A 19797-nucleotide genomic window follows, 5' to 3' on the forward strand; every position below is an offset into this window, starting at 1 on the left:
GCAAAGGAGGGTGTCAGGCCCACATATCTGGCACCTCTGGTTCACTTAACTCAGGCAGCAGGGCTGGTGAAACTCTTCTGTGAGCCTCTGCTCATAGGGAGAGATGGTGCTCAGCAAAAAGGGGGGCCATTGGACTGACTTGCTTAAGCCAGCTCCTTACCTAGGAACCAAGAATGGCACATAGGTATTGTGGTAACCAATGAGAAGGGCCATATTTGTGAATCCTGCTAACACACACACACACACACCTCCAAAAAATCTCAGCCGAGGAAGCGCAGTCGAGACAACCATTTCTTTTGTATTCAGTATGGTGACATTAACTCAAAATGTTATGTTTTGAACAAGGTTGAAGTTGGTTGCCATTTCACAAATCCTTATCCGCATGGAAGTTCCAGTGCAACCAAGGAACTGGGAAGTATTAGCCAACTTCAACCACACATTTCCAGTCCTTTCCACAAGTTAGGGACAGAGGAAGCTTCCTAAAACCCAGACCATAGGTGTAGAAACAGCTTGTTATTGACTGGAAGCAGTTCTCAAGGGTGTCAGGCAGGGAACATTCCTAGCCAGGGATTGAACCTGAGACCTGCGTGCAGAGCAAATGCTCTCCCACGGAGCTACGGTTCCTTCCAAGTTCACTTCAGGCATTCAGATATTAGACCCATCTCACCTAGCTGCTTTCCCTTTTTCTGAGGATTGATAGGACAGGGCTGCTCAGGTGATGGTCACATCCTGTGACTCTGGTTTCAGATTTCCGGGGCAGCTTCCTCCTGAAGCCAGTGACCAGCGAGGAGAAAGGAGGGGAGGCGGAGGAAGCAGCAGCAGCGCTGAAGGATAGGATGAAAGGCCTGCAGCTCTCGTCCAGCCCTAGACGGACTCACCCCCGAGGCTATACCCCTCTTCCCGACGTGCCAGTGGATGCCTACACCTCCCACAGCATCTCTGCCTCAACTGCTGGGGGCGGTGGGCAGCCCCACTGGTTCCTAAGCAAGCCCGCAAAAATGTCAGCGAGCCCCACGCGAGCAGCACCCCCTCGGGAAGAGGCGGGGCAACCCCACGAGCAAGGGGACGGGCGGCCTGGCCGAGGGAGGCCTCGCACGCCCAAGTCAAGCCATGGCAAAGCCACAGTCTGGGGACCACATGGGGAAGTCCAGCCTGCCAAGGACACCCTGTACTCTGCGGTCAACAGGCCCCGAAGAGGTAGGCCCCAGCTGAAGCAGCTCTTCAAGGACGCCCCGGCCTCTGACCAAGAGGGCCTGCTCCAAAATGGCCCCAGTGATGTCCTGGAGGAAGAATATGAGCTGCTGACGGTCAACCTGTCCAAGAGCAAACAGTCTCTGGGTAAGTTAAAGGCACCGCTGACAGCCCTGGTAATGGAAGCAAAGGTCCCAGCCCTTCCTCCTGGTGATTTGCGTACAACTAAGGAAACAGTTCTCAACTCTCTCCCTCTGACTATTACGAGGTGAGGAATCTCAGGCTACCAAAAGGAATAGATCTGAGATTTCAGGCTTCAGTTCATTGGAAGGTATCAAAGGGAGGGGGGGGGTCACATATGGATAGCCCTTCCTGTCACCTCCAGCAAAGTCGATAGCAGCTACAGACTTCCTTCAGTCTGGGAGGAGCATTGCAATGGTTTGCCACCCAGGTTGCTTGTGTTCCCCTGTGGTGGCCTGGATTGTACTTCACATTTCCCTAGAACAGGAGAAGGGAGATTGGACTCGACTCCCATCAGCCCCAGCCAGTGTGGCCAATGGTGAAGGAGGACAGGAGCTGTCCTTCTCCTGCCCAAGGATGACAAGGGAAAGTTTAGAAACCTCTCTGATTTTTCAGCAGGACTACCCTGCTTTGGAGGACTGGTAAACAAGGTGGTGAACACCCATTTAGAATTAGGTCTCATCCACACCATACCTTTAAAGCACTATTATGCCACTTTTAACAGTCATGGAGAAGTCCAGTTGCTGTGAGGAAAGAGAAACGAGTCTTTTGCTTCCAGCAGCAAAACCTTTTGGCTTGGTCCTGCTACCTGACAAGGTCAGGACACCAAATTGGAAGACCATGTGCTTAAGGAGTCTGCAGGCCTATTGTTTGCCGAATTGCCAGCAAGTGAAGCATGTGCGCCACTCTCTGGCACCACCTGCTGTTCTAGGCTGTTGGCACACCTGGTGCTCCTGTTCTCCAGACAGGGAGGGTGGTATTGGCAGTGGATTGTATTGGCTCAGCCACCTTTCCAACTTACTACTGAGTGCTCACAGAGAACTACTTTGTTTTCCAGGGATCAGTATTTCCGGTGGGATAGAGTCCAAATTGCAGCCAATGGTGAAGATTGAAAAGATTTTTCCAGGGGGAGCAGCATCCCTGAGTGGAGAACTGGAGGTAAGCAGAGCAGCAAAGCAAGGCTGGCTTTCAGCAGCACCAGCTCCATACAGAGGTCAGATACCCCCCACCCACAAACCTTCCTTGTTTCTCTACTTAGCAGCTGAGTATTATGATCCGCCCATGACCCACTCGTACACCCAGAGCAAAGCACTACTCAGTTATTGATGGTCTGGGCCAGCCTATCTCAACCTTGGGTCCCCAGCTGTTATTGGACTACAACTCCCACCATCCCAAGCTAGCAGGAACAGTGGCCAGGGATGGTGGAAGTTGTAGTCCAACATCTGGGGGCCCAAGGTTGAGAAAGTCTGGTCTAGGAAGCCAATGTAGTGTGTGCTCTCCGTGTTACTGGACTATACCTCCCATCAGCCCAAGTCACCATGGTTAGGGATGGTGTGAAGTCAACAGGATCTGGAGTGCAGCACATGGGCTGTCCCTAGTGTAGCTGATCTTTGCATAGCCATTATATATTTCTTCTCAGCTTGCCCACAGCAACATACACAGCTTCTGCAGGATGCAGCAAACAACACTTACTCTGTGCACTTTCAATAGGATTTTTGCAGTTGCTTCAGAAGCTCTGTTGGGAGCCAGTATTTGCACATCCAGCTGCTCCCCCCCCCCCACATAACCCACCAGCAGAGGAGGACAGCACCCTCCCTCCTATCCCCCATACTAGCAGGGAAGCAACTTGGCCAAGGTCACCCAGGGGAGTCTGTAATAGAGCAGGCAGCAATCTCTCTGCTTCCCTAATCCCTATACTCTCGCTTTGCAGTCTCTACAGTCTGTTCTTCCCCCCCTCCTCCTCCCATCAAAGCAGCCTGTCCCTCTGCACCACTGTTCATGCAGCCTTAATCCTATGCAAGCTTACTCAAAAGTAACACACACACACCCCGAGTGCAAGGGAGCTTAATCCCCAAAGATGAACAGGACTGCAGCTTCTGTGTGGAATTGCGACACATAGAACCTACTAAATTTACTCCTCTGTTCCTATTGCTATGAATTTATAAATTGCTGTCAATGCAAGCACACTTTTACTGTACAACTGAAAAATACTGCATGGAGGAATCTATTGCAGCTTGTAGGATCTTGATGAAACCATTGTAATCTAAAAAGCATGGTGCATAAGTGGGGCTAATGCGGAAGGAGTAAAAAAAGAGAGACAGAGAGATTTCAGCCAATCAAATCCATATACAGGAAGGTAATATAACAATCCTACAAGTGTGCCATATCATATCCCTTTGCCAGGGAGGGAGACCTTCATCGGCAAAGCCTGGATCTACCGTATTTATTCATTAATCAATGACGTTTTTATCCCACTTTTTTGTCCCAGTATGAGGACACACTGGGTTATGCTAGCAAAATAGGATTTCCCCGTAATTACTAGGGTTCAAGACCCACCTTATTCCAGAGTATGTCTCAGAGTCCATCACCACAGGACTGGGATGGGATCACTAGATCACAAGCAGGGGAATCCCAAGTGAGCCACACTGATCCCTGTGTTTGCGAAAGAGTGATCAAAGCTTTCTAAGGAGCCACCAACTCAAGTTGAGCAAGCCAATCTCCTGGCTCCCAAACAGAAGAGTGTGCCGTGGTGGCCATGCCAGGAATCTGACCCCCACCCCACCCACTTACATTGCCCCTTCCATGGCAAAGGGGTTGCGCCTCCCATCTGACATCCCCACAGCCCAACCTCCCTGCGCGTTATCACCCTTTAAAGACACCCGCCCCCTCCCCACCAAGTAAGCGCTCATTGTGCTTTGTCCTATAATGAGGCCGAGGGCCCCAGCGGCAGGCATACACACCCCATTGTGCCATTCAGGGTTCCCCACGGTTCAGGGCGCTGTGCGGCATTTCACAAGGCCTGCGTAATGAGGCCGGGCGCTGACAAAGAACCATTGTGGGCCTTGGCCCGCCCGCCCGCCCACCAGGCAACTTTTCATCTGTCCCCGGGAGCAGCTGTAATTAGATTTCCCCCTCGGTGGCCTCTTTGCTGAGGGGACGGCAGGCCCAGATTGCCAGGTGGCTCTGGAGGGGGGGAAGCCTAATGGTCCCCCAGGTTGCTGTGGCGGGGAGAAACGGTCAATGGCTGGCTAGAGGCACAGGTGACACTCCTCTGCGATATTTATGGAGGGCTGCTGGTGGTGGAGGAGGGTGTTGACCTAAGGCTTGCCAGTTTTTTCAAAGCTCCCTTCTCTGCAGCCAGACCATCTCCCTGCCAAGCCCAGAGACAGGAGTCTCTCTCTCTCTCTCTAGCTTAGCTTTTGCATTACTGCTATACACAGGGATCCAGCTATTCTGCTAACTCAGGATGCAATATCCAACTTGGCATTGTCGCTTGACACGTAACTGAACTATGGGACTCTCTCCAACAGGAGGCTGTGATGGCCACCAGTTGGGATGGCTTTTATTTTTTTATTTTTTAAAATGATATTTATTGGGGGGGAAATTTTTTTAATTACACACAAAAAAAAGACAAGACAGAAAAATAAAAATAAAAAATAAAACCATCATTCTCAAATTCTCCACTTTCAATACCTTCTTTCTTTGACCTCCTCCTCCTCCCTTTTCTTGTATCCTGATTAATAATAATCACAGCAAATCCTTTCCATAATTCATAGTATTCTGTCATTACATTACCTTAATCTATTTTCATCTTATCTTATAGAAAACCTTAAAGTTTAAAACTTAAATCTTATTTTTACCAACATTCTTACCAAATTCTTTAGACATTTTTACAAGAGCCAAGTAATTTCATTTCAACATTTTTCTAGCATTCATCAATTTTATAGAACAATCCTAATGATAAAAAAGAAGAAATAAACAATCCAATCTTCATCCAGCGTCCCTTCCTCCTGGTCCCGGGTTTTGTCAGTCCTTTTTATCTTATTAATCTAGCACATTAACCTGGTAATCTTATATCCGAAGCCCTCAAGTCTCTTCCATGTCCCTTCCGCAGCTCTTCTTCATATTTTCCTTTCATTCGTGGGAACTCCAGCTTGGTAATGTTTTTGACCCTTTTCAACAAATCAGCCCCTTTTCCATAGTCCAGACTAGACTCCATGTGATATTTAAAAACATGTTTCAGATTCCCTCCAAAATTGAGAGCCCCCACAGCTCCAAACATCTGATGGCCCATTGCCAGACTCAAAAAGTCCAAATCTCCCTGTATAGGGGGGTCTGTCCAACCCCCCATTTCCAAACCAAACCAAACTTTATCTTTCCAAGTCTGGTTTTTTCCAAGTTCATTTATCAAATCCAAAAATTTATGTTCCTGCTGGGCCGCAGCTCCCTCCGTCTCTGGCGCTCAAGATTCAGCAGCATCCTCTTCTCTCAACTGTTCTGTCATGGCACACTCCTGTTTTAGCTCCTGGGTGGGCTCCATATAATTTCCCACTACCTATTCAAAGGTTCTGGCCGCATTAGTCATCAAATCCGTCTTCTGGCTTAACTGATCCAATAGGGCATTTATTTTGCAGAGAGCACCCAACAGTGCTTCTGAAGACATTGTCCTGCAAGGTCACAAATCCTTTCCCACGGTTGTAATCTGTGACAGCTGCAAGCTCCCAGGAATTAGTTACAATTTCACAGTCCCCCTCTAGGGGGAAATCTTCTGGTTGTTCTTTCTTTTAAAAACAATAGCAACAAAGTTTCTTTTTTAAGGTATTTTGTCCATATTTGTTCTTTTTAAAATGCGAAAGGAAACAATGGAATCACTATGTTTCTCTTCTTTTAACTATCTGTCAAAGACATTTGTTTCTGGTCAATGAGCTTCAAACGTCAATTCTGACACCCCGCTCCAGGATCAGGACGGTGGAAAATTACTTTGCTTTAAACTCACGTCTGCAGGTTTAAACAGCCCAAAAAAGATCCCCCTTCTTCTCCTGCTGCCGAAGGGGGGTTCAGCGATTTTAAATGATGAAAGCCAATCCTTTGAAAGTGATTTTTAAAGCTCTAGTTTACGTTGTCTTTGCTTTATTCTGGCTACAAGGAAACGGAAGGCTGACTTCCTGTTTAGACCTTCCCATTTCAGTACCAAATTAAGGTAAATTTTAAAGTCCAAATTCCTTTCTATTTCGCCAGTTCTTATTTAAAGTCCAAATGTTCAATGTTCCCGTACTCACGGGTGGTTATTTTAGATGCCAAATTGTCCCAGGAAAAAGGCAGCGCTCTCCGGCAACGGCTATGCAGCTTCGCTCCGCAGAAAAAGCAATTGACTCACAGCACCGCGCCACTTCCCCCTCTTCCCTTCGGAGCCCGTTAGTGGGTTCCTTTGCGGGTTGGGGGGGCGCTAAGGGTGCCCGCCGAGTCCCACGGTCACAGGCTTCATCTGCCTGTGATTTCCAGAAGGGTCCCCACTTCGCCGTAGCGGAAAAGACCCGTTTCATGCGGAGCTGGTCCCTCCAGTTCAGAGGGAGTCCGCCATTGCCGATGGCGCCACCCCGGAAGTCGGGATGGCTTTTAAAGACAAGTCAACAAAACCGATGACTACTAGCCATAGTCAGAGGCAGTTGTGGTTCTCAACACAAGTTGCTGGGAATTGCAGAAGGGATGTGCTCTTGCCCTTGGGTCCTCCTTGCCACTTTCCTACAGGCACCTGCCTGGCTATTGTGAGAACAGGGTGATGGGCTAGATGATCCAGCAGACTGTTCTTATGTTCTTGTGGCATTGCTGGGCATCTGCTAAGGTCCACATCTGAACAGGGGACCTGCTGCCAATCTCTGGAGGCTCCTGGACATACTGTTCCTCCTCCTTGTTGTTACTTCCTGTTTTCCTCCCCTCTTCAACCTTCTGAGCAGTGCAAAGAGCAAGAGCAGTCACTTCTGCACACCTTGCAATGGGCAAGCCGTGGTGCCCACTGAAGGCAATGGGAGAGGCAAGTTTTTGGGCAGCAACAACTGCAGTGAGAAAGAGGTCTCATTCAGGGGATGGAGCTCACCGAGGGCATCATATCCAAGGAACCAGCACTGAAGAATATGTGCAGTGTTCCCCGGCCTGGTGCTCACCCAGACGTTTGGGATTACAATCCCCACCCACCAAGATGGCCAAAGGTCAGGGATGATGGAAGTTGTATTCCACAACATCTGGAGGACACCATGTTGGCTGCTCCTGTTTTAGACTAATATCCACCAGCCCCAGTCAGCAGGCTAGCTGGGGCTGACGGGTGTAGCCCAAAACATCTGGATGGTTAAGGAAGGCTGATATACAGAGTACCAAGGGGCATAGCAAAGATGGAGCTGCTTACACAAGTGAGACACAGGAAAGGTAAGTCAACTGAGGGGCTTGTTCCATGCAGCATCACCATAGCTAAGACAGCTTGGTTCCAGTGTATATTTGGTGACTCTAGCTCTGAAGTGTAGCTGCCCCTACCATGCTTCTGCTCTAAGAGCTCCCTGGCAGGTTTCAGTCAGGGGTCTTTCCCAGCCCTACCTGAAGATGCTCAGGGTTGAACCTGAGACCTTCTGCATGGGAGGCAGATGTTCTGTCACTGAGCTGCAGTCCTTCTTTTTGAGCTACATCTCTTCCCCGATATAAAACATATAGGAATACTGGGCCTCCCTTTCTAACTCCTTTGGGGTTTTTTTTTTTGCTAGGCGGGCCAAGAGCTGGTTGCAGTGGAAGGGGAGAGTTTGCAGAACGTGACCCACCAGCGAGCTGTGGACATCATCCGCCAGGCCTATCGCAACAAAGCCAAGGAGCCTATGGAGATTGTGGTGAAGGTGCCGAAGAGAGCCAGGTAATGCCGTGGACAAAACGACATGTCCTGAAGAACGTGGCCAGCCCAGGCCTTCGAAGTGGCTGCAAGCCCCCACTGTCAGCAAAGGACCTGTTTATGATGGCTGCCTATTGCTCAGAAAGGTAGTGGTACCGCTGAAGCAAACTACTGGCTGGGTGAGTAAGAAGGGAAACCACTTAGCAAGCAGGGGGCTTAAGGGAACATGTCAAGCTTCCCATTTCCGGAGTAGCAGCAGGGAAGCGCAGGTGCACCTATCATAGGACCAGCCTCGACAGGAATCAGGTGTTCTGTTTCCGAAACCCACCAAGAAGATGCTTTCATGAGCAGCTGTAAGTGGGACAGCTGCAACCAGGACTAGTTGCTTTGCAACAAACTTCATGCTGTAGTGAGCAGACAACAGAGTTGTTTTTGGCATATGGAACTTTGTACAGCTCTCATTCGAGTGGAGGTTTCAGATAGCAGGATGTAGGGCTGGCACCTTTAAGCCAGCCTGGCCACTTTTTGGACACTTGGCTAGTTCAGGTTGAGCACTTAGGCAATGGCACTGTTTTAACACATCTGAACATCCGCCTGCAAGTGAGTTGTGGATTTTCTTCTCTCCTTTTGGAGAGACAACCGTCCACGAGATCATTAGTGGAGGGAACAGGGCTTAATATATTCACCCAACACTTTCTTCCATTGAAACTCAAATGCTAAATCCGTAGAGAAATAACAGGCAGCAGTCCCAGTAGGAGACGTATAGCAAAGCAAGCTGGTGGTCACTGTTTCCATCTAGCCTCAGAGCAGCTCTGTAATGGCCATGATGTTGCAAGCCAGCAAAAAGGAAGATCCTCTTCTCTGAACTCCATGTGGGGAGGACCTACAGAGGAGCTCTAGCCTGGTATCCTAATGTCTGTTTCAAAGCATCCCCCAGCTATTGCCTAATAGGGAAGATCTGCTAAAGGAAAGGGATAGATCCATCCTCTTCTTATCCCTGAGCTGAAGTTACTATTTTGGATCAGAGAGTGTCCATTTCCCAGGTGGATACATTCCCTATGGGGCATTTTTTAAAAGATGCTGCCACAAATGTTTTGCAAGCCACTGAGTGAAGGTGGCAACTGTGAACCAAGGTGCATTTGGACCCAGTTTTTATACAGCAACAAGAGGAAGGGTGTGCAAGTGCAAGACCACCAGCCCGCCCACCTCTGCTTCTCATCCATCATCAGAACCATTCTACCCTATCTTCATCCTTCCATGCTCCACTATCCTCACCCATCAAACCACCAGGTGGCTTTTCTTTAAAAACACAGAAGTGGCTTTGTCGTCTTCTTCTTTTTTTAATTCACACTTTTCTTTTGGTTTGTACAAGAAATTTACACAGCTTGGAAAATATACAATTTCAGAAATAAAAGTAAAAAAAAAAAGTAAAACACAAAGTGGTGCTAAAAAAAGGGAGGGGAAGAGAGGGATCAGGTAAGCAACAGTCACAGAAATAACATGCACCAAGCTTTTTCCTTTGGTCTAGTGTTGTGTGTCCCTGGCGCCAATCTCATGCACTCCCATAGCTATGGGCAGGAGAGTTAACAATGACCAGGGGTGGAAGTGGGCAGAGATGGCTTGTTCTCTCGGAATGCACAACAATCTCCCAAGTGAACGTGGAAGCCATAAACTCCCTTCTGCAAACAATCCAAAGTATCATACAGAGCTGGAATGCGTCCTCCCCAAATTCTTGAGTGTGCTCTTTCATTTTCTTGCATGCGGATAAACAGGAGGAACTGGAGCTAAGGCTAGACCAGGCTGGCAGATATCAGGCAGTCCCTCCTCTAGCAATGGGGCTGTTATTTCCAAAGTGGCTTAAGCAGGGTGCTGAACTAGGCTGGGCTTTGGCTGCACTCTGGTCACAAGTCACTCAAGGAGAGGCTTCTCTGCTCAGCGCTTGCACAGCCAGAGGGCCGGGGCTAAGAACATCTGACCAGCTTGGCAGGATGGGCACATCAAGCACTAGCTGCACAAAGGAGAACTCAGGGTGGTCAAGGAGAAGGTGGTGAGCCACTGTGGCTATCAGAGCCATGTTTGCTCTGCCATCTGGTTCTTCCTGCATTGGCTGAAATGATAACTCATTCCTGTTCCTAGTCCTCCTTGTTCAACTATACCCTGTTAACCCCAGGGATATGAAGTCAGCCTGGCTACATCTCTCCACCAGAGAGAGCTTTTCTCCTTTACAGGATATTCAGCCACTCCCAGTCAAGCTCCTCTGGAAATTACTTTTCCGCACCTCTGAAGACAAGACCCTGCTTCGCTGACCTTTTTTGCTCCTGGGCAAATATCACAGGGTATTTGCAATGAAGCTCTTTTTGAAAACACTTTACCTCCAGGAAGCTAGTGGGCAGCATAAAGCTTAATTTAGCAGGGAGGGTTTCCACAGCAGGTATGGAGGTCATCGCTCTCCGCAAGTGGAGATGCTGCCCTCTGAAGAGCCCATCTGCAGAAAAGGTCCTAGGCTATTTGGATGTGAGAGTAGAGGGTGGGCATTTGGGCCGGGCTTTTTCCTCACTTCCAAAAGCAGCTTGAGTACAGATTTTTAAAGATGTGTGGGCTTGAGGGCACTGGATGGAGCAACTCTGGTGTTCAATTGCCTCCAAGCTAATTGCAACAGAAAGTGGACAGCTGGGTACTGCAAGATCAGAAAGGAAGGCTGGACTGAAAACAGGAACCAGGCATTAAAGAGAACCAGGATTCAAACTGAATCACATTTGGTTAGAAGCCATGAGGTGGAATGGAACTGAGACACCTGGAGAATGCAGGGATCTGGGAACAGTCAAGGGACACTGTCCATCAACTGACCCCATCCTTTGCTAACCTGGTGTCCTCCAGATATTTTGGACTACAACTCCCAACAGCCCTAGCCAGTGTGCCGGCTGAGGCTGATGGGAGCTGTAGTCCAAAATATCTGAAGGACATTAGGCTGGCAAATGATGGCCTACCCACATCATCCATGAGAACCAGAAGCCAGCAGGGCACTCTGCCAGCCAGGCCTGAAAGGAAAGCGATGGGGGTATCATGAGGACGGTGCTGCAGGCAGGCTCAAAGGCAGTACCACTGGGCCCTCAAACAGCTTATGGAGCCTGCAGGGAGTGGATACAGCTGGGCAGAAAAGCACAAGCTGGAGGAGGGCAGCCGGGGGTCGGGGGGAGACCCAGGCAGCAAGGCCAAACAAAAGGCACTCTCAAATCAGAGCTCAACCAGGAGCGACAAAGGCAATTGGGAGTGGGGTGAAAGGACATCCCAGATCCCCATGCAGCAGGGTTCCCCCCGGGGGGGGGGAGGGAGGAGTGGGACTGGCAAGTAACTCGGAGCCCTGGTACAAGACTCAGCAACCCCAAGCGAATGGGCAGGCCCTGCTCTTGTGTGGAGAACAAGACACCCCCAGCTTACAGCAAGAGGAGTTCAAATATCTGGGAATGTCCTATAAAAATAACTTGGGCATCATTGTTGTTATATATTTACTTATACCCTGCCTATTTTCCATGATGGGACTCATCATGGAAGTGAGGATGGGGCAGGAATGCAGATGACATCATCTATAAAAATTCAGAGAATTCGTCTATGAACTGTGACACGTTGGCTGTCCTGGTCCTGCTAAGGTTAGGGCACATGACAGGGCATCAGGCAGCCAATACAGATGTCTGAGAAGCTTTGGCCTTTTAGTCTTCTTGGGGAGGTGCTGGGGGGGTGGGGTGGCTCCTGCTTCCACAGCACAGAGGGAGACTATTTTTCCTCAGCAAGCCTAGCACAGTGTTTTCCCACAATGCCTTGGGTGAGATCAGGCTAGGCCTGCATATCTTCTGTAATTCCACACAATGGCTACCAGTCACATTTGCTAGATGCTGCTTCCATACATCAGAAGCAGTTTGACACCGAATACCAGCTTTTTTTTGAGGGGTGTGTGGATAAACTGCAGGGGAGGGCTGCTAGGCTCATTCGCTGCTTGGGAGCTTCCCTTAGGTATCTGGTTGGCTACTGTGGAAACATAATATTGGCCTTTGGTCTAACCCAGCAGAGCTCTTCTGAATGTTCTTTAGCACTGAAATAAGCACTAAATGTGGGACCAGAATTCAGCATCCTGAGAATCAATGTTGGGTCTTACCGCTATTTATCATTCTTATTATTGCTGTCCTTATGACTATAAAAAAATAGCTTGTGTGGACCTTCAGGGCCTTACAAAACAACCTGCCCTTTACAACTACTGTAAGCAGCACAAATTATGCAAACAAGGTGCATGTGTGCAAGTTTGCTTAATTTGTACAACTTGTCAGAGTCACAGAATCTGGGGTTCTCTCAGTGGCTTTTGATTGTATGCCCTCCCCCCCCCCCCCATTTATTTTAAAGATTTACTTTACCCAGCCCGGGACTGGGACAAAGGTCAAAAGAGCATCCTGTAAAATGCTTCTCCAGCCAGCCTAAAAACAGGCGATGCTAATTCCTTCCCATCAGTTAAGTGGATCAGCTGGCTGTCAGCAAAGCCAACTCAGCCTAATTTCCAGCCAGGTGGTGGCTGAGGGCCAGCTGGGTCACTTCATACAGGTAGTGGCAGAAGAGACAGCTTCCTGCCTTCACCGTATCTGCAGCCCACAGAACAGGAGGCAAAACAGTGGTAGCCATTTTCTACCACAGCCAGCACCTTTGTGGGAGGCTGAGGAGCATTAGGACCTAGAGGGCAGCTCCTTCCCCATGGGGAGGAGTGGGGAATGGAGGAGGAGGAGCTTCTGCTGCTACAACATTCCAAAGGGCGGGCTTAGTTAGAGGTTAGTCCCGCCTCCCTACAAGGCAGGTCTGGAAAATACTGACAAAATCCTTAGCAGCCTCTACCTCCCAGTGAAACTGCCTGGCTTCTGGTCCTTGTCTTATCTCAATGGCAGTGAAATCTGTTAAGCTGGTGGGGGTGGGGGGAGTTCCCCAGGCAAGTTAAGTAATGGAACAAGTGCTACCCAGTGGGATTCAGGTATAGCAGACCTCTCCCTCCACCAGTGGTCCCAAGCTAACTCCGTTCTCACGTCCGACGGAGCACGCTCCCTTGTCTGCAGCCGCACAGCCTATTCACCAAGGCCTTCTTCCTCCAGGCACGGTCAGATCTCGGTGGCTGCAATCTCCTCAAAGCAGATGCCTTCGCCCCCGTGCATCTCGTACTCCTCCATGTCCCGGGCCTCCAGTTCGAGGCTGAGGTGGCGCAGCTGGCTCTCCAAGTCACGGTTGTGCCGGTACATCTGGATATAGTTGTGCTGCAGCTGCTTCTGGTAGCGGATGACCCTGTCCTTTTCCCCCTGCCAAGTGACGCGCTCGGCGTGGAAAGCTTCCCGCTGCTCCTCGCCGCGCCGGCGCTCGCACAGCAGCTCGGCGCGCAGCCGTTCAGCCTGGGAGCGCAAGCCCTGCAGGGTATCGGCTGCCTGGCGCTGGGCCTTGGCCTCGTCGCACTCAGCCAACAGGGGGCAGAGCTCCCCGCCCGCACTGCGCAGTCCCTCCAACTCGTGCTCCAGCCGCCCCACCTTCTCGCGCAGCAGCTCCGCCTCGCTCTTGCGCCTGGCCAGCTCGTTGGCACACACCTCCAGCTCCAAGGACTTGGTGTGGGCCACTTCCTGCAAGCCCAGCACCTGCTCTTCACCAGCCTGCAGCTCAGCCCGCGCTTCCCTCAGCTGGGCCCTCAGAAGCACCAGCTCGTTGCCCCGCTGAGCCACCTCCGCCTGCGATTCCTTCAGCTGCTGTTTCAGGAGCGAGATCTCGCCAGACTTCTGGCACACCTGGTGGGAGTGAAACAAGATGCATCAGCTGACCTGGAAGATGCCATAGATTCTGGCCCGGCAGAGCGAGAGGTGTGGCTGGATTAAGAATGTAAGAAGAGCTCTGCTGGATCAGGCCAGTGGCCCGTCTAGTCATAGAAAAATCATAGAAATCATAGTTAGAACGGACCAAGGGGGTCGTCTAGTCCACGCCCCCTGCAATGCAGGAATCTTTTGCCCAATGTGGGGCTTGAACCCACAACCCTGAGATTAAGTCTCATGCTCTACCGACTGAGCTATCCCACCATCCTGTTCTCACACTGGCCAACTAGATGCCTATGCGGAAACCCGCCAGCAGGACCCCTGGAGCACAAGATCCCTCTCCCCTCCGGTGGTTTCCAGAAACAGGTATTCAGAAGGATTACTGCCTCCAGCAGTGGAAGGCAGAGCACACCCATCATGGCTAGTAACCATCCTTAGCCTTCTCCTCCATGAGAAGGTAGCCTGCTGCCCTCAAGCCCAGGAGCAAAATCACAGCCTAGGGCAAGGATGGAAGAGATTGAAAGGGGAGTCCAATAACCTCAAGCAGGGTGAACCCTGATACTCTCTCCCACCAAAGGCCGGGAATAATCCGCTCCTGTCAACAGGAATATTTCCTCCACTCCCACCACCCGAAAAGACCCAAACATCTCTGCTCGACATCTTCTGAACAGTGCCTAAAATGATGTGTTTTGAGGATTTAGGAGAGAACTAAAAAGTATGTCAGGGATTATTACCAAGCCCATGGTGAAAGCTATACTTCAAGACTCTATACCAGCCTTCTTCAACAGCCAGAAGCTGTTGGGCTCAAACTCCCATCAGTCAGCAGGGTGAAAGGTCAGGGATGATGGGAGTTGTTGTCAACTAACATCTGGAGGGCAGCTGGATGGGAAGGCTGCTCTGGACTGTCCTCCAATTCGGCCAGAAAGGGATAACTAGTGATAGGGAGGGGGTAACTTCCCTGGATAGACTAAAGGCAGGTGTTTAAAGACTTCTAAAGGGAAATAAGGCAAGAGGGAACCTCCAGGATCTCTAAAAGCAGCACAGCCAGCCCTCTGCTAGCAGTGCAACCTTGTGCACTATGCAACTTTCAAACCTGGGGGCGGGGGAGATAGGGAGGCCCCTCTTTCCCGAGACCTGGGCTCACCTCCCATTTGGTCTCTTCCAAGCGGGGCCCCAGCTCTGTGTGCTCTCGCTCAAAGGAGGCGCAGCGCTTCTCCAGCAGCTCCCGCTCGGCCAGCAGCTGTGCAAAGTCCTCCTGGAGTTTCTTCTTCTCCTGCTGCAGCTGGAAGATCTGGAGCTGCAGCACCTGCTGGCTGCGCTGGGCCTTCTGCGCCGACTGCTGGAGCTTGGCGGTGTAGCCCTGCCGCAGCTCTTCCATCTCTTCCTCGCAGCGCCTCTGCTTCTCCTCGTACACCTGGAAGGAAAGCACCCCTTTTCATCAACCCCCAGGTCACTGCTTGCATTAGGAAAGCTCTGCCGCCGCTTGCAGCTTCTGTGTTTTAATTCAGTTGGCATCAACATTCCAGAATTTCCACTACCCCTCCCAGGGATCAGACCTGTCAAATTTCAGGCAGGTGGGAGGAGGGAAACAGTCCCTGTTTTGCATACTTTTTTTTAAGGCTGATAAATAGCTCTTACCATTAAGAATTTTCTCCTAATGTTTAGCTGAAATCTGCTTCCTTGCCATTTCCACCCATTGGTGCAAGTTCTGCCCTCTGGAGCAACAGAGAACACATCTGCTTCTTGATCTGAGTGACAGCCCTTCTGATAGTCAAAGGCAGCTATCATGTCTCCCCTTAAATTTCTCTTCTCCAGGCTAAACACATCCAGCTCTTTCAACCGTTCTTCATATGACTTGGTTCCTCCACATCTCAGCATCCTGGTTGCCTTCCACGGAACATTCTCCAGCTTGCCCGTATCCCCCTTAAAACATGGCGTCCAGGACTGCATGCAGTAGTCCAGATTCAACCAGCACACAATAATGGAACTATAACATTTTGTGCTCTGGATACTACGCTCCTGATCACACATCCTAGTCAGCATGGGAGGGGATGTAGCCAACCACTGGGTCTCAACAGAAAGATTACAATAATAGCAGCCTGCAAGCGCCCAAAATTACAACTAATTCACCTAGATTATAACAAAGTGCAAACTGGGTTCCAGGAACAGATTATTATGCTGTCTGGAAAAGCAAGATGACAGACTGGAAACATTTGTGAAATCATGACTCTGGTAACAAGACACACAACAATGCTCCTTTATTAGATTATGTAGACCTTATTTATGATTACTCATTTTTGTCCATGACAGCAGGATGCTGTGAGACAAACAGTTGCGGAACTTGTTAATGTCATAGTACGGAAGCTGCCAAGAAGGGGAGGGGCAAATCTGCACACTGGAAACCAAGTTATGCTGCTAATTCCTGCAAGGACTAGTTTCCAGCATGCAGTGCTGCCAGCCTAGTCAACATCGACAACACACTGCACCTTGAGATAGGCAGTGTACCCCTTTCTGCCTTGAGGTGAATTTAACCTAATTGTGCCACAAAGGAGCTCCCAGTTGCTTGATGTTATTGGAGATGAACCTGCCGGTTCCTGCCCTAAAGCAACTGCCTCATGAAAGCTGCCTGGTAAAACGAGAAGCTGCTGCCGCTCCAAGCACCAACAAAGGCAGTCCCACAGTAGAAGCAGCCTTTCGAAAACCAAAGAAAACCTTTCCCTAGTGAGAAACACGAGCGCTCCCCCTGCTGCATCAGACCTGCCTGCATTAGGAGCAAGAGGGCAACCCCAAGCAGCTTACCTGGCAAATGGCCACCTCATTCTCGTCCAAGCTCTCCCTCAAGTGCTGCAGCTCAACCTCACGCTCCCGCAACTTCTCCTCGAGTTCATGAATGAGGAGGGCTTCATCTGCTCCGTTGTGCACAGGCGAACGTCCCCCACAGGAGCCGCTGTCAGAGGAATGGTGGCCCCGGCCGCTCAGAGAGCCCGTGCTCTTGCTCGACGACGAGCGGCCGCTGTCTGAGTTTGAAGGCCCCGTGAGGCCACGCGAACCGCCTCCTCCGCCGCCGCCACCGTCCAGGGTGATGTGGCCCATGGAGATGCTGACTGGCTCCATCTGCTGGCTGCATCCAGTACTGTAGGTGGGGAGGCTCGAGAGGGAGTTGCGCCCCGAGTCCGACATGGTCCCTGAGTGAGAGCTGGTTCGGCAGCTCAGGGAGTTGTGCTTCTCGGTGCTGCCCGCAGGGGCACCGCCAAAGAGCTGGGCGAGACTAGCTTGGCTCTCGGAGAGCACGGAGGCACCGGGACGCAGAGCCAAGTGCCCCTGCAGGGGGCCATTCCGGTTCTTGGGCATGACTGGCTTGAAGGCCGTGGGGCGGATAAGCGTCTTCTCCATGGCCTGAAAAACAGCACACAGGCACAGGATTGCTAGGCTGAAGGTTGATACTGGAAGGTTAAATCAATGAATAATGAACCCTCTCCGCCTTATCACACTTTTGGCAGGTGTGCACTCCATATATCACAAGAGAGGTAATGGGCCTTGTCTAATCTCAGTCAAGATTAGAAGGGCTGTTTCTGAACTTCTGAACTTCTTTCAAGGATGGACCTACCTGCCTTCTCCTCAGTTGTCACAACCCTCTCCTAAGCAAGGAAGAGCACGAGTGACTACGGTGCTACTTGTAATAACTGATGTGGTGCGACTCTGGCTGCCCTTTTTTAGCTGATACAGACAAAGGCAAACAGGAGCACCATTTAGCAACATGGATAAGAGAGCTCATGAATAGTTGCCCACCCCTACCATGGATGAACCATAATCCCCAGCTTTCATTTTAAAATAAAGATGGCGTTTCTGGCACTTGTAGAAGCTGAGTTATGAGGCAAAATGTAGAGACACTATTCCTCTTATTTTGTGGGTCGTGAGAAACTAACCTGCTCCCTCTTTCGGTGCTTTAATATGCCCCTGGAAAAATTCCTGCAGAAACCCATGGACACCCTGCCACGGTTTTGCCTTAGCTGCAAACACCTTCCTGGGTTTAACTGGGTGACATTATAGGTGCACTGAGAAGGATGAACTCCTGTGTTCAGTATTCATTTCTCTCAAGACAGAATCAGTATAGAGATGAACAATGGAGGAAGAGGATCCTTATTAGCCTTTTGATAGGGCTGAGGAAACATTCATCAACAACTCTCCGCAGCCTGGTACCATTCAGGTCATTTAAGACTACAGCTCCCATCAGCCCTAGTACAGCATATCCAATGGTCAGGGATGGTGGGAGTTGTAGTACAAATATCTGGCAGGCACCAGATAGGGGAAGGCTGATCTAGACAGACCAGCTTGTTCTTCCCAAAGCACACTCTCTACTTACCTTCTCAAGTTTCCCCGAGACAGGCACCAACTTGGGGGGTGGTCCGCGGATGGTGCCAACTCGGGGCTTGTCATCCTGCAGGTCTTCCGTGTCACTACAGGGGCTGATGGGAGACACCTCTTCGGCCCAGTCCTCTTCGCTTACGTAAGCATAGCTGCTCTTCTTGGTGGGAAGTCCATGGCACAGGGGCTCTTGGGAACCAGCCCCGCCAGGCAGGCGGAAAGGGCCAAACTCTGTCGTGGCTTTGTGGCAAGGCCGGCCGGAGATTAGGCTGCTGACACTGCCCATGGCTGCAGGGGATGGGCAGGCACTCGTGTGGAGCTGGGCAGCCCCTTCAGAGGCGGACTCAATGGAGACAGGCAGGGTCTGCACTATGGCCATGATGTCCGCAGGAGGGGCTTTGCGCGTGGTCTGAAAGAGAGAAGGGATTGGCTTCTAAGAACATGACCAGGAAATCACCACATCAGCAGGGCCCACCAAAAAGAGGCAGCATAAGCAGCCTCTGACACAAGGGTCTGTTCTCAGAGTTGGTTCTCCTTTGAGGAGAAGAAAAAGAAGGCCTCGCCTGGGAATGACAGCACCGATCACTGAGGAATCAGACCACACAAAGGAGCCCATCAGCTCTCAACCTCCACACTCTGCCAAGCCAGAGGTCAATGGGAAAAGTCCCTTTGAGCTGCTATGTGGGGAGACGATCAAAGGTGGCTTAGGGGAGAAAGAGAAGCCTTGGCAGCAAGGAGGGAAAAGCAAAATAGAAAACAGGCCAAGGAGCAGAGTTTGTGTTCCATAGTTCATTTACACTGGAAAAGTTAAGTCAGTCTCTTTCCTGCCAGAGAAATACTGGCATTCAGAAAATCCCAGTCTAAAAGCAACTCAAATTCCCCCAATATCACTGCCAGGCAATGATATTTAAGGTTAAAGATAGCTTCCAAAACACAAAGGAGGAGAGATCTCCCTTGCAGAGCAGGTCCAGAGCCTACCTTGCACTTGTGGAGAAGGGTGTTTTGCTTCCTGGTCTCCATCAAGCCAGGAAGACTCCCATGAGCTATTTTTACAGAATGCTATGGATGCTACAAATCCTCCTATTTCAACACATGTCCAGATGTAAATTTATATGCTCTACATATATAAACTAGTCCTGGAAGAATCAGCAGCAGTTACGTCCACTGCTTTCCTGCCCCACTGCAAAATACACCAGTGTGTATGTGGGGAGTGCCCTCTCAAGCTATCTCTACTGCACAGAGAAGTGGGAAAGTCCCCACCCAAGATTCAGCACACTCAGAGTGGGCAGGAGTGATAAGAAAGCTGCAGAACGTACCTGCCATGCCTTTTTACATAACAGCAGGGACGTAGGAACCACTATCATTTAAAGGCCACCTTTGATTGTGTTCAAAGAGTTTCAAAGGCTGGAAGGGAACTGGAGGGAGACCAGAGTGCCAACTCTTTCCACAGAGGCAGGTTTCCTTTCGAGCAGAACCTGCGGCCTCTTAGCTGTTGTTGGACTACAAATCTCATCAATCGGCTATGCTAGGCAG

General features: G+C 50.3%; 3 protein-coding genes across 11 annotated transcripts in view; 1 reads left to right on the forward strand and 2 right to left on the reverse strand.

Annotated features, from left to right (window-relative positions):
- Nucleotides 1–12294, forward strand: part of PDZD7 (PDZ domain containing 7) — a 32233-nt gene extending 19939 nt beyond the window's left edge. The window contains exons 13-15 of the mRNA XM_081006157.1: nt 748–1338; nt 2270–2370; nt 7962–12294. Of these exons, the coding sequence (XP_080862283.1) occupies nt 748–1338; nt 2270–2370; nt 7962–8108 (839 nt within the window). The 3' untranslated portion in view covers nt 8109–12294. The remainder of the gene's footprint in view (nt 1–747; nt 1339–2269; nt 2371–7961) is intronic.
- SFXN3 (sideroflexin 3) overlaps nt 1–19797 on the reverse strand; it is a gene marked incomplete at its 3' end in the record, with an annotated part of 178236 nt that overhangs the window by 50341 nt on the left and 108098 nt on the right. The window lies entirely within an intron of this gene.
- LZTS2 (leucine zipper tumor suppressor 2) overlaps nt 9401–19797 on the reverse strand; it is a 62069-nt gene continuing 51672 nt past the window's right edge. For all 9 annotated transcript variants that reach the window (XM_081006165.1, XM_081006167.1, XM_081006169.1 and 6 more), the window contains 4 exons: nt 18263–18673; nt 16699–17295; nt 15044–15313; nt 9401–13878 (listed from right to left, as the gene is read on the reverse strand). In XM_081006165.1, the coding sequence (XP_080862291.1) occupies nt 13210–13878; nt 15044–15313; nt 16699–17295; nt 18263–18643 (1917 nt within the window). In that variant the 5' untranslated portion in view covers nt 18644–18673 and the 3' untranslated portion in view covers nt 9401–13209. The remainder of the gene's footprint in view (nt 13879–15043; nt 15314–16698; nt 17296–18262; nt 18674–19797) is intronic.

This window comes from Podarcis pityusensis (assembly GCF_964106645.2).
Source record: "Podarcis pityusensis genome assembly, chromosome: 5".
NCBI lineage: Eukaryota > Metazoa > Chordata > Lepidosauria > Squamata > Lacertidae > Podarcis > Podarcis pityusensis.